Raw genomic sequence first — 26,366 nt, 5'->3', positions numbered from 1 at the left:
AAATATTTTGATTCTGAAAAAAATATGTAAAGATATTGCATTTATTTATTATAAGAACTTAAATTTTCATAAAAAACAAATATAAAGGAATCGAAAAAAAAATTTTGGAACGTTATTATTAGTTTTATACATTATCTATAAAATATATTTTGTTCATGCGAGTTTACGAAAAAAACTTTATAAAAAATATTATTTCACTGATAATGAAAAACAGCAATAAAAATATTTTTTTTTATAAATTTAGATACATTATAATGAAAATGCAATTTTTTTATGTAGTATGTTTTAAAATAAGTAATATTGATATACTTTAAAATTAATTTTTAATTAATTTACTAATTAAAAAGCTATTTAAACCCATAAATATTTAAATTGTGTACTGATGTTTACAAGTTTCACAAATATTGCTTTAAAATATAATAAACTTATTTAAAATATAATAAAATTATTTAAAATATATTTAAAATATTTAAAATAAATATTATAAACTTCGATACATTATGATAAAAATACATATTTTAAGTAATTAAACTTTAAAATTTTTAATTAATACATTCAGTAAAAAGCTATTTAAACCTATAAATATTTAAATTGTGTACTGATGTAAACATAGCCACACAAATGTTGCTTTAAAAGGCGATAAAATAATTTAAAATCTTTAAAAAATTTATAAAATAATAAAAATATTAATTATTTATGGATTATATAGGTTTTTAATATGATTACTTCTGTTGATTTTCAAAAACAAAAAAAATATAAAAAACTTTTCTGAGATATAAATCACTATTTATTATTCACAATATTATTAAAATTATTCACACTCATTTAATTTGAACCAATCACTCATCGATATTTTTTATATATTAAAATAAAAAATAAAATTTAATTTTTTATTAAATTTTCGACAGATTCTCGTACTAATTTGAATAAGATGTTACTCTTAAGAAGCATAATCTTAAAATGAAGTGTGTTTTCGATTTTATTAATGCATAAAATTTCTATGCATATAGAAACATGCATCATTCACTAATACATATTTGGCAAAATATATACGTATTAGTTTATTTAAAACATATAAGTTTAAATAGACATATTCACATATATCGCGTGGGGAAATGGAAAATTGAAAGTTAAGGCTGGATGTGTGGTGTGTTACGTGTAAATATATTATAAATATAAACAGATACATGTATATATTTTTAAATAAATAAAAAAATATTTAAAATACATACCCCATGTATTTTAAAATACATGAAAAATATATTTTGAGGACTAACCAATAATTGAACAAGCCTTTGAAAACCTACTGAAAAAGGCTCGTATCCCATCCTTTTTATTTATGCTATCTATGTTTGGCGACTGAGGACAGAAAAAAGCGTCCTCTATTAGTTTCTCAAAAACAAATAAAAAAGATCATTTATGAAATATGAAAAAGTATTTAAACAACAGTCCTTATCAGAACTCCCCAATATTAGTAGCCCTAAACCACACAGGATTAAATTCTATGCTTCAGGAATATTTATTCTAGAAAATGTAAAAGTTATAAGTGTTATATATTATATCACATTCTGTTTATTTTTTTTTATTAATAACAATCAGAATATAATTACATTCATTACATTATGGAAGTTCATGAACATTGTAATATTATATGTGTAATAGCACAGTAGAAAATTGTAATATTCAGATTTTTCAGCACGTCCAGAAATAACTTTTAATTGTAAGACAAGTATCATCAATTGCACCTAAATACGTCTCGACCTATTATTCAAGACTCTAACCTGTAAAATTAAACCACATTATTATTAAATTAAATTATAATTCTGAACAAAATTTGTTTTCTTGGTTAGAAGTAATATATCAAATGATTCTAGTCAAATGATTAATTTTTAACCTTAAAAATGTTCTAATGTTAGAATCTAATCGTTAAAATTGACATTCTTCTATTTTATTAAGTATTCTGTATGTATGTATATAAAGTTTGTATGTGGGTGTGTGTATGTATGTATATATATATAAATATATATATATATATATATATATATATATATACATTATATTAAAAATTAACATCGAAACGTTATTATCTCCAAGATGTTTTATAATTAAAAACAAAAGTTTTATTTTTCTCTTTTCGCTCTGTTTCATGCACGCCGTTTTAATTATTCTAGAATTTATATGGAGATAAAGTATAGCATACACACACACACACACATATATATATATATATATATATATATATATATATATTTGTATGGGATACTGGGAATCAAAACAAGACACTTTGCTGAAAAAACCGTACCTCTAAAATGAATTTTGATGTCCCATGCACTGACCAAAAAACGAGGGTTAAATTTTAAAAAATTTTATTTTGACTCATTTAGGCTGCCCCAATCGCGTCTAAATGTATGACCGACCCCGACTAATTTTGGAAAGCTGATGAACCCATACCCAGGGGGTTCACCCCCTTAGATTCTCCTTCCCCCCCCTTAGAGGTTTTTTAAAATTTAACCTTTATCTTTGTTTTTGGACCTTCTTCTCTCTTGTTGATACGTGGTGATATTTAGAATTAAATTAATACAAATTATTATAAAAAATATCACATGTACTTTTCGTTAGTTTAACTTTTCCTGTTTTGATGTGTTAAGAAGTATATAAATGTTCAAACTAACAATATTAAACTGATAAAGTTTTTTCCAGATATCTTGAGATACATTATCTAACAGTCACATAAGAAAATTGAAAAGGAGGAAATTTAGGATTATATCTCAAATCCAGTTAGACTATCCGTGAGAGATGCGAGTTCATATGGAAAGAGAAAACTGGTTACACGTAAGTATCCATTACATAAGAAAAGCATTCGCACTATTAAATAATTCCTGACATACTTTACATATAAATTATATGGCCGTACATGTGTATATATATATATATATATATATTCAAATGTTCGACTAAGTTACTTATTTTGTAAGTTTCGAAACTTAATCTGTTCAGCAGTTCATACCAAGAAGAAGAACACACTTTTTGTGTTGCAATGTGCAAAATGAGTATCCTAACTTTTATTGATACTTATTTTCGTAAAGCTACTAATGCTTTAAAAAATATTTGCACATTATAAAGAAATCATAGCTATTTCTTAGATTTCTTGAACAAAGTTTCCGGTTCTCCTGAAAGTATTTTTATTGAAATTTAACCAATCCGATTTTTCACTTTCTTCATGATTGATCTAGTAGGAGTATTTTTCCTTGCAAGTCCGAGTGCATATTTTAAACATCTATAAAATAAATTACAAAATATAAGAAAACTAAAAATAAAAAATGGAAAAATTATGCCTGTGAAAATATAATCTACTGCTTGCTTTTATGTATGAGTGCCCCATAATCATTTGTGATTAGCATTCTCAAACTATTTGTTTCCTATTTCCAATTTGAATTTCTTTCATTTGCCAAAATTTAATCATTTATTTTATGACTAAAAATTTTATACTATATAATTATTTGAGGCGACTCGTAGTACTGTGGTAAGCGCCTGGCCTTGTAATCATGAAGTTCCAAGCTCAAGCCTGATTTTCTTACAACCTGACATCAAGTTTGATTAAAATATGTTTTTGAGTGAAAATAGCTTTTCGCGGTATTGGTGCATTAAGTCAGCAATATGTAATCATTATTAGAAGAGCAAATATTTCAAATATAGACAGATCAGTTGTTGGTTTAAAAATGCAGCGTTATTAAGGAGTACCATCACATCAGCTCATATACACTCTTAAATTTTTTAATTGTGTTTACATTATTTATCATACATATTTATTAATGAAATTTTAATTTGCAATATCAGATTAGCTTTACTAGTCAATGTTACAATAGATTTATTTTGAAAATACTGAATGTAAGGCGATTGCTGTATTAGTAAAGAAATCACCCACAACCAGTATCTTAAGTTTGTCAGTAGATTTTTAGTAAATCAATGGTTTTTCTTTATAAAACTCCAGTTAGTAAGAAATAATATAGAAAATTCAAATAATAAGATAAAATTTGTTGCGTCTCCAAGTAATATGTTAAAAACATAGCCAATTTGTGAGCAATTTTAAAGTAACGATGAAACTGAATTAAAGATAAATACATTTTTTTAAAATGGATTTTTTTTTGTTAGAAGGTTGTGATAGTCTAGAAAACTAACTGCTAAATCGGTAATAAGTTTTTATTCATTTTTCAAAATTTTGAATTAATTTTTTGAATACTACTTTTAATTTATTTGGAGACATTCATTAATTGTAATGTCCTTGACGTGCATTCCATAATTAACTGAAGTATTTTTAATTGAAAATTAATGCTAAGTAATTTAACGATGATTTATTAGACATCGATCAATAATAATTTTTTTGTACATTCTTTTGTTTCTATATTGCAAACCCACTAAAATCCCATTAAAATCTAACTTGGAGCAAATTTGCGCCAGTCCTAGATGGCAATTAAAAGGCAACCAAGGGGTTGTCCTAAATAAATTATAAGTAAAAAAAATATTCATATTTTTAAATATTCATCAAAGTTTTAGTTCAATATCAATAAATTAAATATAAAGTTATATAACTGCTGAGTTTACATGAAAGTTTTAGGATTTTAGTTCAATCTTAGAGTTGTGATTGTTTTAATAATAAGAATCAATTGCGCTACAAAATTCTAGTACAAAAGTTAGCATGCAAAGCACTTCAAAGCCAATGAAAAATTGCAAAACCACAAAACATTTATTACAACAGTGTATTTGCAATAGCTAAATATTAATGCTGCGATATAACTTCAAATAATAAAAACAAAATTAATTTGAATGGAAAATCTTAATATGTTTAGGTAAAGAATGTTGCAAATCTGATATAATTATAATGTGATATAATTAAAATAAATAATAAAATGAAATATTTGCAGTGTATATGGCTTGAAACTAATAATGCCTGCCAATTACATTTATTTTATTATTTGAAATTTTGCAATGTCTCATGGAAATGAGAATATAGAATTCATGTTATTTATGAAGTAATAAAGGTGAACGAAATAAAGAAAAAGTTAACATACGTGCAATTTCCTGTAATTTTGCAATAGTGCAACTCTAAAACTGCATTCTCTCGTCTCTTATTTTCAAAGTTGTGCAATATCTTACTATCATATATATATATATATATATATATATATATATATATATATATATATATATATATATATATATATATATATACTCGAATAGGCGTAAGTTCAACCATATTGAACACACTTATAGCTTAAAATATTATCAGAAAAGTTCAAAAGCCACCTCAAAGATCACTCAAATTGACTTGGCAAAGAACTCCGTCAGGGCCAGATTGAAAAAAAAGTTTCTTCTACATTAATCTTTGTTTAGGCCATAATCACCGTTAACAGTCAGATGATGATGGATTTTTAAGCCTTTTTTATTTAATCCTAAACTTTCACTTATTATTCGCTTAGGATAGTTGTAAAAGTTATCTACATATATATAAAAATAAGTCGGATTTTCCTTCCTGACGATATAACTCCAGAACGCAAGAACCGATTCTGACGATTTTGCATTCGTTGGAAAGGTCTCGGCAAGGTCTATAGCTAAGAAAATTGGTGGTGCATGGCATCGTGCTTTAATGCAAATTGCTGGAACTTCACGCATCGTAATTAAAAATTTGAGTAATGACATTAGTGAGAATTATCAGAATTATGCTTGGTTAGGTCAACGAGTAATTCATGCTGCAAAGAATAATGATGTACATGCACTGAATTTCACCATTCAATCAAAAATTGCTGGCGATTTAGTGACATACCAATGATTTCGACTGGTCTTCCGTTTGACTTCAAACGATTGCAATTTCCAGTTTGCCTTGCGTTCGCAATGACAATTAACAAGTCGCAAGGCCAATCGCTTAGTGTTTGCGGGATAAATTTCAAATATATTATTTAGAAAATCATTGTTTTTCATATGGGCAGTTATACGATGCCTGTTCACGAGTTGCGAATCCATCCGCTTTGTTTGTGTTAACGTCAGACAAAAAACAAAAAATGTGGTTTACCAAGGAGCACTTCAATGAAACGGATAATTTGCCGATTCACTTTCATTTACTTAGAGAAGTTCAACTAAAAAACACTTCATTTTTGTAATCGAAATAAATTTATTACTGTTGTGTAATAAAATCAAATTTTTCCTTTTCAAAAATAAAACAAACAAAAAATTTCTTCATCTTTCTCACGAAAACATCTGGTGGCGAAACGGAGTTTGCTAGTTGACTATAAAAATTATAATATTGAATATTTTAGAAGCAGTTTTTTAATGATTCAAATTTTAATATTTTCTTAGAAAGGATTTGTATATATAAATATACATATACATATACATATATGTATATAATATATGTATATATTTGAATGTGTACGTGTTCGTTTATTGAAAGTGAACATATGTGTCCCCAAGCTTTTGATTGACATGTCCTGCAATCGAATAAAAGTCCTTTGCCGTGCCTAATGACACCCTCTACATGCATCGACATCTGTAGGTATATCGTATATACGACGATATATTGTTATACATATACCGATTTCGGTTCATATACACTTCTACATTAATATTCATGTATTTTATATGTAGCTTTTCCAACGGATTTTCCAAAGATTTCATTCCTAAAAGACCCTTTCAACAGCATACATGAACCCGAGGAAAAGAAGAGACTTGTTTCATGTTTTTCACATAAATTTTCAAAATCATGTACTAAATTTTTATCATTTGTTTTAGAATTAGAAACTTGTTACTATATTATTATTTGCATTGTACAAGATTTTTAGATGACGCCAAGGAATTGATTAGGTATATTTTTACTTCTCGAAAGTTGTTTCGGACAGATAATCTAATACAACAATTTTGTGGTTTTCAGTCGTTTCAAGTCATTCTGAATCGCTTGACATAGAATTTGGATAAATATATGTATGTGTGTATGTATGTAAGCTAACTTTTGTTTTTTCTGGTTAGCAGACGTTTTCCCAAAGCCAAATTTAATGAAACGGGATTATAACCTGCGCTGATTTACAAGACTTTTGGCCGAGCCGTTTCTTTAGAGTGTAGAGAGAAGTGAAAAAAAATTGTACACATATTTGCAAGTAATCCTGAACCGATTTTGGAAATTCTAACCGTTCAAAATTCTAATCGTGCTGACCAGTTTTTGGTAAAAATTAACCGGGCTGTTTTTTTGTAATTTATAGTTGAAAAAAAATACGATGCAACTTTTCGATGATTTTGATGAATATGCAAAAGTGGTTTAATTATAGAAAGCTTCAGAATTTTAAGATTCTATCGTAACAATTTTAAAAATCCCTTAATCTCAATTCTTATTGATTAAGACGATTATTACAGATAGTTAATGCTTGCCTTAACAAAGTGCCACTTACACCTATATATATATATATATATATATATATATATATATATATATATGTATATATGGTTGGGTTCATATTTAAATTCTAGAAGAACTTACTCTTGAGATTTTTAAACTTTTAATTTTATACACAGCTATACTTTCGCTATGTCTGTTTTTTCTAATCTGTGGTTCTCAAAATTAACAATTAATTATTAATAATATAATATTTCGACTATAATAGCGATTTATAGTCATAAGTTAATTTGCTTGATGTGAAATAACGCGAAACACCTGTAGATATAAATTTCTTTGCGAATTGACCAAAAATATGCAATTTTTAATACTGAAATATTGCACTTTATTTTATATATGTCTACATGATGTATATGTATTTATGTGTATGTATATATATATATATATATATATATATATATATCTACAACATCTATAAGTGTTCATATACTTCTATTGAATATTTTATGAGGAGAAATTATAGAACATAAATGTGGCGTGTTAAATTATGAATTAACTCTTTTCATCTCAATTTATGTGTGTAATATGCTGTGCAAATATTATATATATACACACACGCACACACACATATATATATATATATATATATATATATATATATATATATATATATATATTATAGGTACGCAAATAACTCATGAAAGGTTGAAAGCTTAGAGATCCCTAATCAACTTTTCTGAGGAAAGCTATTTAAACAGAGCTTAAGCCATTAATACACACATGACACATGCATATATATATATATATATATATATATATATATATATATAACTTCATCAAAAAGAACTTAGTTTAATAGTTAGATACAGCAAATTTGGCAGATCAAAACAAATGTTTTGTTTTTGGATTTCATCGATAGATAAGCAAGCAGAATAATAACTAATAACTAATAACTAATACTAATAAATAATACTAATGAATAATACTAATGAATAATACTAATAATATATTGGAAATAATCGTAAAATGAACTATTAGGCATTTATATTAAAAAATGCCTTTATTCGCAAAGGTTGTTATTTTTTATTGCTTTACAAGACGTAATTTAGAGAATCAAACTTAAATTTCAAAATCCAAATGAATAATTGAGTATTTTTGCACTAAATGTTATTTTATTTATATTTTTTCTCCTTAAACTTAAAATAAGCTCATTTCATATCCATAGGTTTTGAGAATTGAGTTGAGCTTTAATGATTAGGCGGTACATTAGTAAAAATGCTATAAATTTTTGTTGTATATTCGATATCCATAGGTTTAGGCTAGCATCCCCACATTCATTAGGTAAAAAATAAAATTATAAATTCTAGTAGAACTATACAAAACAAAAATACAACATGGAATGAGAATGATGTGCAGAATGGTAATATTTAAGAATACCATCACAAAAGCATCAAATAGAAGTTTCAATTAATTAGGTATCTTATATAATTAAGTATCTTTGCATAAAAAACAAATCTATGCTAATTCAAATTTATGATACATTAATATTTTACATGGTTGTGAATATTTGATTTTAGTTACGAATCGTGCAATTGTGTCTTGTAATTTTAAATGAATTTTAGAAGATGTTTGGAAAACTGAGGCAGTTTATGGCAAAGCTGTATTTTAATTTTATGAAATTTTATTATGTTTACTAAAAATTATTAAAGAGAAAAAATATGTATCTATATGTAATATAACAAAAATTTCATTCCATTCGATTCATTGTTCAAATTTGTCGACATAAACACCTCATTATCATTTGGATTTTGATATATGTACATACATGTGTGTGTGGAATATATATATATATATATATATATATATATATGTAATATATATATATATATATATATATATAAACTATCAAGATCTATACATACATAAACTATCAAGATATATATATATATATATATAATATATATATAGCTACCGAAACTCTTTAAGATACCATTAAAACTTTTAATTGAAAAATATGTGTAATTATATATACATATATATTTATACATATACACATATATATGTATGTATATGTGTATCTGTATATGTATATATATATAGCTATATATATACATATATGCGTACATAGAGGTAACTTTGTAGACGAATGTACAATTTGATCAATATCTCTTGCGCCGCCGCCATAGATTCATTTGAAATACTGAGCTATATATATACACAAATTATATATATATATATATATATATATATATATATATTTGAAAGGTACCATACAAACTATATGCATGCATTAATATGCATAAATCATACCGTGGTCCATATGGAGATAAAATTTAATTCAAATTTAAAATCTAAAGTGGACCTATCTGAAGGGTCGTTAATTCATTACAAATGTAATGATATCTGTATCACTTACTTAGTTATGGAGATATTGACTGTTGATATATGATTGTATATATATATATATATATATATATATATATATATATATAATGAACTTGTCCAGGTCTACTTCAAATATCTTATTGTATTATTAGATACAATTAGTATAGTAGAGTTCATAAATATGCTATCAGTATTACATTTTTTCCTAATGCAATTAATGGACATATACCAAATAGAAGACATTAAAAAAATTGCCAAAGAACTTGTTATTTGTATTGATAACTTGAGTTATTTTTTTTGTTTTACTAACACAGATTATAAATTGCCAATTGCATCTTCTCATTGAAGTGGACCTCTAACATGCAATAACATACAAGGGTGTCACATAGACTCATAAAAATTATTATAAATTTGACTTAATAAGTATTTAAAAAATTTAGAAACTTTTGTGATAAACGAGTATATATCTTATATCAAATAGATTGTGAATAATATTAACAATTTCAATATATGCAAGTATAGTATTTTTACAAAGAAAATTGGGTTAAGTACAAGTAATATAACTATAAAATTGGGTTAAATACAATTAATATAATAAATTAAATAATTAATTAACTTTGTTAAATAAAGTAGATATTGATTGAGGCTATTTCAATATAAGTTCAAATCTTATAAGGCTTATAGTTCAAATGTTTTATACATTACATACATAAATCTTATTAGACTTATATCAAATAAAAAAAAATGTTTTCAAATATAAATATAAATATGAATATGAAATATAAATATAAATATGAATATGAATATGAATATGAATATGAATAAAAATATGAATATAAATATATGTTCTTCATCAGTGAATATAAACAATTTGGTGAATATAAACATTTTAAAAACAATAATAATAAATATAATGTACATTATTGAAAGTAGCACGTAACTCCAGTCAGTAATTTTGAATTAATAAATTAATTAAATTGGAATTGTAATAAATTTTAAGCATTTTGGGAAGACAACGTATAAATGTATTTGCTTACCTGAATATACTCAAAAATACATTTGCGTACTATACATATATAAGTAAACTCAAATTCATCGACTTCACGTTTTTTGCATAGCAAAATATAACGCCTACTCTTGATTGCATATTTCATACTCTACATTTATAATATATATTTATATATATATATATATATATATATATATATATATTCAAGACCCTTTGTATAACCTAAGCCACAATTAGCACAATAAAAGTTCCTATTGTACTCCAACAAACCATGTGAACATTGACAAAATATTTTGACACTGTAAATAACTACCTACGAACGAAGAGGAATATGAACTTTCATTGTGTAAGCCATATAATTATAACAATAACATATTTTTTTATTAACTCCCACTGAAAATGTTTCTATTGTGCGACAATTGGTCTCCATATTAGGGTTATATTGGAACTTTATTAGATTAAGAGCAAAAGTTTACAATTACTGAGAGTATTTTTATCACACGGTAAAGGACAAAATTATTGATACATCTCTGAAACGTATGAATAATAGAATATTAACAATTTTTATTAATTAAACGTAGCATTGATAAACAATTACTTTTTGATAAATCGTAATATTTATTTTTATCAAATTCTAAATATCATTTTTTTTGTTATTTATTTATTTGGCCTTATAAACTAGTACGTTAACCTACAATCCAGTATTTTGATTTATATTTATTGAAACTGTTTTATGCTTAGAATTTTACTTATATATTTGAAGAGAATAATGTAGTATTTTAGTTAGAAAAATGCAGACCAATGTTAAATTGCAAACTTTAAGAAATATTTTTCAGTTTATGAGAAATATGTTGATTCAAGTTGGTTTATGCATATCGAGTCTAGATTTTAAATATTAGATCAAATTATTTTTGATACTGAAATTGTGACATGAAAAATATGCAATTTTTGAATGTTCAGTAGACATTTCTGATATAATTTTTAAAACGAAGACTTATTTTTAAATTGCAATATACAAAACTTGCTATCCCTTATCATTAGAAGGTATATAATTAATGATTTTAATATAATACATGAGACAAAACTATTGTCTTTTAAAAGAACAAATAATATTGGAAAAAAGTCATCATCACACCGCTTATAGGACTCTGATTGCTGTTTAGAAAAACAACCAAAATATGGTTTTTTAATATACCTACTCATACTCGTTTATTCAACTACTATTATTTTTAATTTTAACTCTGGCATTATTACATAAAATAAATTCAGGATTTCATATTTCAATTATAACAATTGAATACTTTATATTCAATACCTTTGGCCATTATTTTCTATAATAATTATAATTTTAGGAACACAAACTTGAAGATACAAAACTTGCTCTTGAGCAGTTCTTTAAAAAAACAGTCATTTTATACGATTAAAAATAAATACAAACAAATAGTCAAAAATATAAAATTTATTCAAAATGAAATGATTATTTATGAGGCATAATCAAACCAAACATTATCTATGAAACCAATATTATTATTAATCAAGTCTGAAGAAAAATATAAATCAATAATATGTTTAGAAATGGGTACATTATTATTATAAATAAAACTTATACATTTTAAAATGAAAGGCTAGATTTCTATATTGGTCCATAAAATAAAGATCTATTGACATTAGAAAATTAAAATTATGATTCTTTAGAGTTCACACCCAAAGCTTACTGTTACCCTTAGCTTAAAGCTTATTGATTTCATATAGATTAGTTTGGATTTTTGGGACATAATTATTATAGCAAAGTTTTCACAGCATATATTTACATAAATATATATATATATAGAGTTACTGAATTGCCAGAATTATTTGCTATCAGAAAGTATTTGAGTATTTGAGTATTTGAGTATCATTTCTAGTTTACAGTTTGAGAACCAAAACAAAGACTAGGACAAGAAAGAACTTTACTGATGATTGTGAAAAGAAGATGGACCTGGCTTGGACCCAAATTGAGAAAAGGGTACTTCTATATGATGTCATTGAAGGCAAGATAGAGGTCTATGATAAAGGAGAATGCAGATGATGAAGGACTTACGCCAAAAAAGAAAATTTTGGAATTGAAAGCCAAGGCACAGGACACAGAAGCACTGAAGAACAAGTTTGAGAAGTAAAAGGTGAGTTGTAAAACTTGAGAAATAATATATATTTGTTCAGATCAGATACACCTATATACGTTTGTGTGTATGTTTATATCTACTTTAACGGACAAAGAAAGTTTTGATATAACGATGAGGAACCAAAAAAATCAAAAAAATTATAACATGTTTCTAAGTTGAAAACCCATCAAAACACCCTCTCTATCATGTCTTCTAACACAAAAGCATATTTCCTGCACGTATACGTTTATTTTTATGTATGTTCAGTAATTCCTGATTGGTTAGTTTGTACATAATCTGGCATGCGATTGGTCTAAATCCTATAGACAAAGAGAAACGTATGATATATTACTTTCAAACACACGAAGGGCTACCGATATATATATATATATATATATATATATATATAATATTAATGTATATTTGTAGCCTAAAGACATACTTTGTATTTGGCATATTCCAAATGAATGGGCAGCTTACTAACTTTACATGTATAGATAAACACACCATATATAAATACATATCTATACATATACTCCTACGAATACATTTATAAACCCCTAAATCAATATATTGCTCCATCTCTTTCTGTCAGATGTGAATTTTCCATCCTCTGACTTTGTCGCACTTTGAGGGTGGAACTGTACCGAAGCTCGCGTGTGTTGCGCATCTAACGAGCTTTTCGCTAAGCCACACCCACTCGGAGAGCTTACACATGGAAAAGCTCATACATAGAAACAATGGTACGTGCTATAGATTTGCATTCATATATATATATATATATATATATATATATATATATATATATATATGTATATATATAGGATTGTGTAAATTTACATATTTCCAAAAATATAGGGCTTTTGCTGGTGTAATGCCTAAAATATAAAGTTATTGCTAAACCATACTATTTAGTGCTTTTACCATAATATGAATTCATTATATTCATCAGGGGTTTATTAACTAAAACTAGTATCACATCTCTTCACATATTTTGCCAAATTGTAATATAGTATATATCAATATCGCTCTCAAAGTGTAATTTTGTTTATAATAATAAATAATATTATATATTTTCTTATATAATTTATTTTTCTAATTTCATATAATTGATAAAACTCTATAAAATATACAAATCTTTCTGATATTTTTTATCGGGGCAATTATGTTTACAATTTTTTTAACGTGGTTTATCTTTCAAATACACATTGACTGAAAATATTATCAAAATTAAAAAACGATTCGAAATTGTTATGAGAATTGTCTCTGTTTTTGTTAACAATGGAGATATTAAGGAGATATTTATAGTTTAAAGAATATACATCTTAGACTATTCATGGATATTAAAAAAAACTCAAAATAATTATTATTATCTATATTTGTTTATCTTTTGCGATAAAATGTTACAACTGTGGTTAAACTAAAAGATTTTGAACATAATCATAAAAATCATATAGTAATTTTCTGAAGTGTAAATTGATAAAAAGCTTAAAGCTTAAATCTAATTCATTCATAACAAAATTAGATTGCTACATAATACATTTTTGGTTTAACATATTTATTTAAAAGTTTATGAATATAATTGCTTTGTTAAACAAGATATGACAAAAAAAAATGATGAAAAATAGTAATAATATAATGTAAGACTCTTATAAATAACCTAAAGTTTGTTAAACAAAAATAACTTTGAATTCAAATTTAAATTGGTTAAACTAAAATTACAATACTTTTATAATATAAATAATTATAAAAGTATTAAAATACTTGAAAAATTGTACTTGCAATATATAAACACTAATCTTCATAAAACAAACTATTTATATTTAAAAATAATTAAAATTAACTAAATATAAATATAAATAATAAATGAATTAATAATAAAATAGTTTAAATTACATTAAATTTGTAAAATATTAACAAGAGCCTTATTGTAATATAAATAAATAAAATAAAAAATCAATAAATAATTAAATAAAAAAAAAAATTATAAAATAATTATTGAACTTTTGTTTATAAAATTTTATTTATGAAACATTAATATTGCATTTATTTTATCTTTTATATTTTTTTATTAATTATTCTTTATCATTAATTATATCTATTATAAATAATAGATTATTATAAATTTTAATATCCAATTTACTAGGTATTTTTACTAAATATAAATAAGTTTATAGTAAATACATTAAATAATAAATGAATAAATAATGAAATAGTTACTTAAATTACATTAAATTTGTAAAATATTGACATGAGTCTTATTATAATATAAATAAATAAATTAAAAATTAATAAATAAATAAATAAATCATAAAATAATTATTGAACTTTTTTTTATAAATTTTTATTTATGAAACGACTTATATTGCATTTATTTTATATCTTTTATATATTTTTTATTAATTATTCTCAGTTATTAATTTTATCTCTTATTATTAATAAATTATTATAAATTTTGTCTAATTTATCTAATTAATTATTATTTATAATAATAATTTTTGTCTACTTTGACCTGCATACAATGCATCTATACAGAAAAAAGTATACAAAATTCATGATCGCGAATTTTTTTTCCCAAAATTTAATAAACAAACTGGCAAAAATTTTGTTGAACTCTCATTCTAAGACAATGTAAATTCAATTGAATAATTAATTACAGGTGTAATTACTTTAAGTATGTACTTACCTATATTTACAATTCATTATTGATAAATAATTTAAACTCAAAAAGCTTCGAAATTGCTAATTTTAAGACTTTACTAGTTTAGCATATGAAAATGACAAGTTGACTTGAAAAGATGAATTAAAAGAAAGTTTTTGTTTATCGTAAAATGGTTTTGCGAGTATCTAAGTATTAAATTCATATATATATATATATATATATATATATATATATATGCATTTTTCACTTATATACAGCCTTGTTCATCCACTCACACAATGCAAAGCTGTTATGGGCGTGGTATGTATTTCATCCCCCTAAAGATTCGCATCCCTATGCACACGGACACATACATGGCACGTGGATATATATATATATATATATATATTCTGGTATATAAATGTATATATACATATATACAAGTATACGTTGACTGAATTCTATGCGGTTTAATAGAGTTAGACATTTAGTCATATCTAGTCAACGATATAACACACATATACACACAAAATAATATTATGTATAATATTGTACAAAAAATAAATTTAATTTACATTTATTTAAATAAACTCTAAGTGGATCTTATTAATATTTAACAATAAACCGTTTTGGTACCCAAAAATAACCCTGGATTGTAAAAGATTGTTCTTGGTGGCAGCAGTAACAAAATTGAAAATAAAATTTTAGTGCTGTTTGTGTAGTGTAAATATAATTATTAAATGTTTATTGATGAACTGTGTAGTTTTCTAGGTTGTGCAAGGATTAGTTACATAAAACAAAAGTGATTTGACGATTAATAATAAAAATTACTTATTAAATTAATTGGGTATAGAACAAACCAACATCAAATTGCAGTAACCCAGAGATAAATTTTGTGGCAATATATTTAGCAGTTCGGTGTAAAATTTCAAACATTAGCAAATTTTAAATCCCATCTAAAGTTTGATTTAATTAATTTTTACGAAGTTTTAAGGGTGACAAATTTATGATAATCCAACGAAAAACACTCTTAATTATCATTATGCTAAAATGTGATTGTTGATAAGAATTCATCCACGTCTGTTCAACTTTTTTCATATAGGATATTCATATATCTTTTATACTTTATTTTTTTACATAGTTTGAAATTGTTAATTTTATACAAAATATTCTTTTATTTATAAAAAAAATTCAGAGAGTGGTAAAAAAGGCCTAAATCAAATATTTAATTATGTGCTCAAGGACAAGACATAAATTCCGTTCATAAAAATCTAATATCTGCTCACGATCCTTTACAAAATATATTACACAAAACAATTTCCCTAATTTGTGTAATAAATATTTTTATTCGCATTGGATTTAAGATCTTCAGAAAACTCGGTCGACTCGCGACGGGTCGACCAATTGGTTCCTTTCGAAAATTTATTAAGAAATCCAAGTTTAAATTTTATGACAAACATCGAAGCCCCTGATAAACAATGCACAAATCCTTCCACAAATGATTATGGATATGAAAATAATTACAAAAGTGAACAGTTTAGTCCCAACGACATCAACAAAAGCCCAGAAAATTTGTCTATGAGCAATCATGTTAGGAATAAGTCTGATAAAAAATTAGAAGTTTGTAACAAAAGTGACAGTTTCATGTTTGAAAATTATTCTTGTTCGCAAAAAGACTCGGTGGCTAAGTTTTTAGAATTGAAACCAAATTTGGAAGAACCGTATTGTGGTTTTGGTGACATTCGAAAAGTTGTGGAAGGAGAATCGACTTGTGAGTTGGAAAATCGTAAAACAGTTCAGAATAATGAAGTGTTATTCGGTTTGAACCTCAAAAATAACCTTCATAAACCTTATACTAGCTACATTGACCAATCCAAAACGAATGATGTAATTTTTGATAACATAAAACTATTACAAAATACCAAAAATTCGTATGGACTTAATTTGAATTTGAAATCTGATACAATCAACGAACCAATATTCGATGCTGATGACAGAAATTTGCAACAAACTTTAAATCCAAACCGGTCTACCAATTTATCAGAATCCGATCTTCCAAGACCGAATTCGGTTCTACAAGAACCGAGTTACGACTTCAACCTGAACCGAAAATCGTCGTCGGTTCTAACCGAACCGAAAACCGATATAAACATTTGTGATCAATTAAATTTAACTATAGAACAACAACAAGAATTGACGTCCATCAAGCTGCAGAACATAGATTCTCAACAACAATCAGAGGAAGAAGACGAGGAGAATAATTTAAAGGAACAAGACGGAAATTTTGCAAAACAATTCAATATTTTTCCCGCAATATTTTCTAGACAACTAAATTTCTCTCAGCAGCAAAACAATTACAACTTAAACACGTCGGCTGCGGGGATTCCAACGCCTCCTCAAAGCCAACATAACTTAAACTTCAACTTGAACCAGTATTCCACAAATTTTAATTATCACAACATGAATAACTACTATCAGGAGAAAATGGATGAGCTGAACACGACGAGGAATCTCAGTTTATTAGGATCAATGTCAGGTTTATTGGACGAGCACCTGCACACGAATTTTCATGGAAATTTGCAAAATTTGCACACGAATTTTCATGGAAACTTACAAAACTTACACTCGAATTTACACCATCATCACCACCACCATCATCAGACGGAAATGAAGTTCATGCCAGTATTGCAGGACACGAGGTAAGGAAATTGGAGTTATATCCAGTGAAATGAAATTACTTGAAACTGTAAATTTTTTTTTCAATCATTGATATCTGTAACCAATAGATAAAAATAACTTAAGATATTATATATATGTATATATTATATATATACATATATATGTATATATATATATATATATATATATATTATTAAAACTTTATATATTACTACTCACTGACAAAAACACTCAAATTTGTTTACTACATCTACATATAAAAGTAATCTTCATATACCTTATTTTTAGTCTCAAATTGGGACATTATGGGTTTATTTAATTTTTTGGAAAATGAAAGGCAGGTTTAGCAGTTTCGAAGATCAAGTAAAAAAAGTAAAAAGAAATACTATTTTGGGGTAAAAAATGATCATTAGACATATGCGCATCTGATTATCAGATATTTCTATAGAGATTTTAATAATAAGTTTTTTTTATTAATTATTATTTATTAGTTATGATGTTCTTTCGTACAATTTTAGTGTTTCTAATAAATTTTTAGTTTTTGTGATTTTCTGGTTTGATTGCTGAATGATGACACACATTCAGTGTTGAAACGTTTAATATAGTAAAGATTTTTTTATATTAACCTTTCAATTCGACGATTTTGCTGCAAAATACTTCAAATTATATAAACGTCGGCAAAATTATCAACATACATTTATTTATATAAAAATTGTACTTATTATTTTTTTTAAATATTTTCCTTCTATCAAAATTTATGTTACTTGTATTGTTAATTTTTAAATATCAAATTTGTAGTATATATAGTAAGTTATATTTATTTGTTGAAGTCAGTTTTACTATTTTATATTTAGCAAGTTGCAAGTTCATATCTTTACAATTTAATTTCTGATAGACACAATTAAAATTCGCAAATTCTTCAATTTTTGTTTTGAAAATATTGGAAAATTATTTTTTTTATTTATTTTTTACAAGCAGATCATAGCCACTTATATCAAATATTGTTTCAAGCTTCTACCATGTCGATTGTACTAATTTTGAATCCTGAGTTGTTGGATGTTTTAAATAAAATATTCTATATGTATATAATTTTTATTTGTTAAGACAAGTAATAAATAATTTATACTTTAATAAATTTAAATTTTTGTATACATTAATTCATAAATTCAGTCAATCAAATACTTAAAATATGTTGTCAAAACTATATTTAAAATCTAATATAGTAAAATGATCAATATCATTTTTAACATTTGTTAATTTTGGAATTAGTTTGTTAATGTTACACATTAGTTCGGTTTAAAAATTTATAAAATAAACAAATATTTAAATATTTTCAAGCTTTTTATACAATTCCTGAAAATTGTACAATTAAAAAACACAATCAAACATCTTAAATAAAAGCAATGACTCTCATAGCTATGAAAATTTTGAAATATACAAATCATGATTTGATTCTATACACCAATTAATATTGAATTAATGCGAGAAATTCATAATATATCATATATAAGTATTTATCATATAAAATGAATCAATCAGTTATAACCTGCCAATGTTTTTACAGTACTCGTGTAGATTTATTAATATTATTTTATTTATTTTATGTATTCTTTTATTATCTTTATAAATTAGTAGTTTTTATAAATAAACATCAGATTATTTGACCTAATCTTTTATTAGATTTAAATATTATATGAATTTACAAATATGAAGGATTTGTTAGTGGTAAGATATCCTTTTTAATTGATCAATTAATATTCAAAAAACAATCAATTAATACTAAATGATTTGTTAGACATCCTTTTTGATGAATCAACTAATCTTAAAAAAAACTTACTTCAAATTACAAAAAATACATTTTTCATTTCAACCAATAAATATTTATAACACCGCATATATAAGTAATAAAATATTAAATATCAAGTTCGATAATCATATCAGTTAGTTTCTTTATTAATAAAATTACATGCATTATTATTTATAAAAATATATCTAGACTACTAGCATACTGTGGAAAACTATGATTTTCATTTCTATCTTTCTTTGATTTCTCTCTAGATAATATAATTATATTCATGTACTTGGCATTCTAATGTACAAAAAAGCAAAAAAGAACTACAAAATCTTCAATTAATTATTAATTTTTCAGGCAAGAATCAAGTGCAACCACACCCCTGTCCAATAAATCATCACCTGTAAACCATTCGACAACACCAAACATAAATGCAACAAATTCGACCAACGCCACAAGTTCCAGCAACAATTCATCTACTGCCGGAGGCACCAACAACAACAACTCAACGTCAGCCTCGAACACGAACAACAGTTCCTCGGTGCAGGTCCAGGACGGAGGCGATAACCAGACGAGTAGTACTACAAATAATGGAGACACCAAGGCGTCCAGCCAAGATTTTGGAGTTGGTGGGATGTATGGACAACACAGTGATGGTAAGTGATAGTTTAATAAGTTTCAAAAAATCAAGACTGACTTCAGTCTTAATTAAAATACAATGTCTGTATTATATCAACATAAACGTAGGCTTCAACATTAACTAGATTATAGTAAGAAATAATCGATCGTTGTCATTCAAGAATTCTAAACACTTTCGCCTATATATACTCGTGAAAATCTTCTATGTAAATTCAATTTAATCTTAAAGAAGTTAAGCCAATGGCATTATTCAGAAACTCGATAGGTGAGGAATTCATACACAAGTTGATCAGGTAATAAATATCAAACATTTGCGAACAATTAATATTAAAATTAAGAATTCTTCAGATTACTTTCGGATAAGATTGCTGTGCTATCATACCAATAGAATAAAGTAAGACTAGAGTCCATGGAAGCAATTTTATAAAATAAAACCATCTTTTCCATCTAATATATCACCAACATATTCTGTCATTATACCCAAGAAGGGTGCAACAGTTAACTATTTAAATATATGAAATTAACTAGCCTACAGGAAGTTAAAAATAGAATTTATTTTTAATAATTTACTTTGTAACTTAAGATTTCTGAATTATTATACTATACCATTTAACTTTACCTTGAAGGTTTCGATAAATGTGATAATTTTCCTTAAATAGTAGGCAAGTCATTGCAAAATTTAAGTTAAAAATTTCATTTATATACAATCAGTTTGAAGACTCTTTTCAAGGGGTCTTTGAGCTTCTAAAATTCATGATTTATTTATTATACCTTTAAAAATGTATAACTGTCTTTCAACAACAAAGTGAGTTATTATGAAACTCCAAAACGTACAATTTAAAATTTTCTAATAATATAGACTATAAATGATGTTTTTTCCAAATATGATATTTTTATAAGCCTTTTGGTATTACGAACTCTCAACCCTTTTAGGTAGTTAATATTAATTGCAAGACCTTTTTCTAATATGGGTATAAATAGGGTCAAACGATGTTTATCATGCTTAATAAGTATTCAAATAAAATATTAGCATAGAGTTGTGCTTTAAACCATTTTGTTTGTTTGCATTTTTGTCATAATGATTGTAAAGTTACCTAATTTCGTAGGCAAATCAAATAATATATCATCAATAGATTTTGAAAAAAATTGGTGTTTGTAATATAAACAAGTACGTTTTTGGATATATTTTTATTTCTACCACAGTAGATCAAAGAGTACTACTTTAAGCTGCCTTTATGTTACATGAACACAACCATATACATTATGACCTTAATAATAATATCTTATAATTTTGATTATAATTTAAGTCAAGAAGTTGTCAAATTTAATATAAATAAGGCATTCTTTAATCACACATTTCATTCAGATAAGCACTATATGTGTATTTATTTACGTGTACTGATTATGCTTACATATTATATTATTTATTATATTTGTCATTTATAATTTTATATGCAGCTTACACCCCTAACATATTTTAGATAATTTAACCTTAACCATTACTCTATCGGGTTTTCCAACTAAAAATATATTAGACTCTTTACTGGTTTTCGTGGTTTATTTGCCAATCAATTTACTGATTAATACCGTGATAAGTCGGCTTGCGAACGCTATAACACCCGTAGAAAAACGAGTGATCGTAGGGTCGTGGCAGTCCAGTGGTCACGGTTAGGTCATAGTAGATACAAGACAGCCTACGAATATAGGGTAAAAGTATGAGCTAGGTATATGCACCTGTAAATAAATATATGTAGGTTATCATATAATAAATAAAAATGTTATACATATTTCTTTCTACTTAATAAAATTTTATGTGAATTTACATATACATACGATATCAAATTCTGTGTCAAAAGATTCAGTCTAAAAAGCATAAAATTAGCAAATCAGATTTTCTGAACTTCACTTCGGAAAGTTAATAAAATAAATACTGAATTTCATTTTACCAAGTATATGTTTGTCAACCTGCCTAATTTGGTGGACAAAAGAAACATTCGGAAATGTGAATACAATCGCACACTTTTCGTATTTATTTTGATTGCAACCACGTGCCAACTCAAAATAAAGCCTGGCTTAACAAAAGTCAAGCCTTTGAACAAATATCGAGGTTGGGCGAATATTTTTATTTACTCTGAAAATCAGAGGCACGCGCCGAGGGTTGTTTTCCGCGACCTATCATTAAATACGTATATGAGGGCGAGAAACGTATGAAAGCAACTTGTAATTAGGCTGGATTCACACATTCGATGAATTGTAGTAGGTACTCAAGTCAGCTTAAAAAGAATAAATTTGATTTGAGCAAACATTTATGGAATTTTTTTGATATATCTGAATATATTAATCAAAAATAAATTGGGAAATGAATTGCTTGGATATCCATTCACAATGCCGTATGTATGTCTGAAAATGTTTGTACAAGTCAATATGGTTTAATGGTAAATTACTGAAACATCACTGATGTTAATGATTTTTGAAACATCATTGTAAAATAGGTGTAAAATTTGTCATCTTTATAAACAGTTTTTATTTAGTATATAATTGTTTTGAGAATAGCCTAATTTTTTATGGGTTTTTGTTAGTTTTCAGCAGTTTGCAGTCAAAACAAAACCCAAAAAATTCAAATAGAGCCTATTTTTATAAAATTTCATACAGTTACTAACATGATTATAAAATAAAGAAATTTAAACTTTTGCGGACATTCTCAATATCAAAAATGGTTTGTGACTTTATTATAGATATGAGTTCATGATGAATTGGAATTTTATACAAAAATGTTGTCCGGCAAAATTTAATTTAGCGAGTATTTTCCAATTGGAAAAGTTAATTCAAATTACATACTACTTGGCAATTTGCTCGGTCCATAAATTTATAGATATGTATGTATGTACATCCACAATTAAACTTTTTCAATAATAATAAGACCATTTTGATAGGAGCAAACATATATAGGGGGTCCTTAATATGGACATTTTCGAGTTTTCTTGCTCCCAAGGGCTAAAATAGTTCCAAATTGATGAAAAACAATCTCTGAAAGTTTTAGCTCTTAATATTAACTTTTAGAAAGTGCGCAACTCAATCAAACTTCGTATGGAAATAGCATAGAAAAAATTTTGAAAATTAAAAAAATGTGGTTTAGATGTAATTTTGCGAACAAATGAATGAATAAAACTTATTCATTTGTCGCTAAGTTATACCTAAAACATTTTTTTTTAATTTTCAAAATTTTTTCCATACTATTTCCATACGAAGAGCAAGGAAATTCGAAAATGTCCATATTAAGGACCACCTTAATCTGGACCTTAACTAACACTCTGATATTACCCTGCCAGATTTCAACGTCTAGAAACTATATTTTAATCTATAGTAGAAAATCACTGAATCTCACTCAGTTTTGCACAAGAAATGTTATTTATAAATAACTATAGGTAACATATATCTTTCTACTAATAAAATAAGGACGATACTGAGAAATATCACTTAGAATGAATATACCAGATGAAATTCAGTGCCGATAGAAAATTTTGCTTTATTAGAATAGCAAATTCGTTTTTCCCTGCATATTGTGATATGCTAGTAACAGTCATCATTGACATTCTGGTAGAAATAAATATCAAAATGTTGAAGTCTCATATTGTTCCATATCACATCTATAACCAAAATTCGTGTAGAATTTTCGAAAAACAGTTCACATATCACATTATTATATAAAAGCAAATTTTTATAGTAACAAATGAATAAAATACTTTTTTTAGTATATACGAATCTATATTGTGCGTATATTAAATTGTCAACATCAAAAAAACATTTACATTTCAATTTCTCTATATCGTTTTGATACCGCTTCATCTCAACAAGTTTTATAAACGTATGCTTTTAAAAGCACCTCCGTGTTCATCTATTTTTTTACCTTTATTTGAAGTTAAAAAGAATTTTTTATCAACGACATGCGCTTGCAAAAACACATGATCAAAACGTTTTTACAAAACCGAGTCCGTTGAAAGCTAAAAGACTAAAGAGTAGGTGGCTTAACATGTTACCTAAAGAAATCAAAGAGGTTTTTATTTTGGTAATTTATATGAAAACACATTCTGCCAGATTTATAATGCTTGGTTAAGTCTATAAATTTTGATGACAAATATACCTACTTTTTGTGTTTTGTATTATAATTACAAAGTTGTAAGAATGAATAAGTTTATCGTACTAGTTGGTTCTTGCACGACTATCTGCATATTATTTAAAAACAAATGTTTATTGTTATCAAAAACTTTGCTTTAAAATCAAGAAAACTAGTGGGGCGCATGGCATTGTGCTTTAAGGCAAATTGCTGGAACTTCCCGTACCAAAAAATTTTTTTTTTTAAATATTAACATTTTTGAAAAAAAATTACTCTGAAAAAAATAGATTTTTGAGAAACTATAAATTTGTGACAAAAATTTACTTTTTTTGAAAAAAAAGACTTTAAGGAACAATTTATTTTGAAATATTTTGAAATTCTGAACTTTTTTTCAAAGCAATCGTACTGCTTTAACTGCATAGAGACGAAATATCGAAGCGCGTAAGCGCCGCATCGCCGTCTAACGGATAAGCATTGGTACGGAACCCATAGGAATGTAAACAAAATTTATACTTATTGTTAAAATCTCTATAAAATATCTGATATGATATTGATATGCATATGCATCTAATGATCATTTTTGACCGCCAAATGCTTTTTTTTACTTTTCTTTTTTTACTAGACTCCGAAACCGCAGACCTGCCTTCATGAAATTTTGATCAGTTCTTCTTCTTGTTAATAAAAGTAAAATGTTTTTTGAATTATTCAAATCGGACGCTTCATCTCTTAAAAACTGAGTTACCGTTTTTGGCACTTTTTGCCCCGTATCTTCGAAACGGCTAGACCTGCCTTCGCCAAAAATTAATGAGCACGTCTCCTTATCATGAATCGAACGTTTTTTGAATTATTCAAATCGGTTGATTGGTGTTCCCGGAATCGTCGACGAAAATTTGTATCCGCACACACATACACACACGCACACACCCACATACATCAATTTTTGTTAAGGTATGCCAAAATATTTAGAAACCTTTGAAACGTAAATATATATAAAAAATTTTCATTTTCAATTTTTTGCGATCACTATTAACTGTGTTATTCATGCTATTTTTGTCGATTTCTATAACAAAAAGTTATTGAATAATGTAATTGGGCGACGTAAAAGGATTTAGAAGCTAATTAGTGTATCTTCAAATATATCATTCAGGTAAAAATTATAAAGACTTGAATCTTTAAAATATTCAGTAAAACGTCTTTTCCATAAATGCATAATTTACAACATATCTTCAACTATATTCCTAGGTATAAAAATTAAAAAAAATATCTACTGATTTTCAATCTTCCGTCTCTTGTCGCAAAAAGCTGAATATTCATGAGCGTTTATTACCGTTCACTTATTTTCCACAAATTTGTCTCAGGGGTATATTTAAATAATTCACCAGCTTTCCATCAACGGGTGTTGTACCCCTTCAACGGGGGATAATCTGTGTGCAGCACCGTGTATTACGGTATTCAAGTGCCTTTTAGCGCGTACACCGAACGACCCTCTATGAAAAAATTGAAAATATCAAGTTGCCTTTCATGAGGGCCCTCTGGGTAACACCTCATGTCTATTTGTTCTGCCCTGGTATTACTTTTTGTTCTGATC

At 26.0% G+C, this 26,366-nt stretch overlaps 2 protein-coding genes across 2 annotated transcripts in view; one reads left to right on the top strand and one right to left on the bottom strand.

The window, feature by feature from the left end:
• LOC113383497 overlaps positions 1 to 12,097 on the bottom strand; it is a 34,333-nt gene extending 22,236 nt beyond the window's left edge. The window contains exon 1 of the mRNA XM_026621760.1: positions 12,088 to 12,097. Coding sequence (XP_026477545.1) covers positions 12,088 to 12,097 — 10 coding nt within the window. The remainder of the gene's footprint in view (positions 1 to 12,087) is intronic.
• Positions 12,098 to 12,817: 720 nt separating this feature from the next.
• LOC113383496 (homeobox protein 5-like) overlaps positions 12,818 to 26,366 on the top strand; it is an 18,332-nt gene continuing 4,783 nt past the window's right edge. Inside the window, exons 1-3 of the mRNA XM_026621759.1 lie at positions 12,818 to 12,924; positions 16,919 to 18,253; positions 20,383 to 20,681. Of these exons, the coding sequence (XP_026477544.1) occupies positions 12,818 to 12,924; positions 16,919 to 18,253; positions 20,383 to 20,681 (1,741 nt within the window). The remainder of the gene's footprint in view (positions 12,925 to 16,918; positions 18,254 to 20,382; positions 20,682 to 26,366) is intronic.

This window comes from Ctenocephalides felis, unplaced genomic scaffold, assembly GCF_003426905.1.
Source record: "Ctenocephalides felis isolate EL2017-DRISC unplaced genomic scaffold, ASM342690v1 CF-g0.4_SCAFFOLD_03570, whole genome shotgun sequence".
NCBI classification, from domain to species: domain Eukaryota; kingdom Metazoa; phylum Arthropoda; class Insecta; order Siphonaptera; family Pulicidae; genus Ctenocephalides; species Ctenocephalides felis.
The sequence above is the reverse complement of the archived record's forward strand: the minus strand, read 5'-3'. Positions and strand labels throughout refer to the sequence as shown.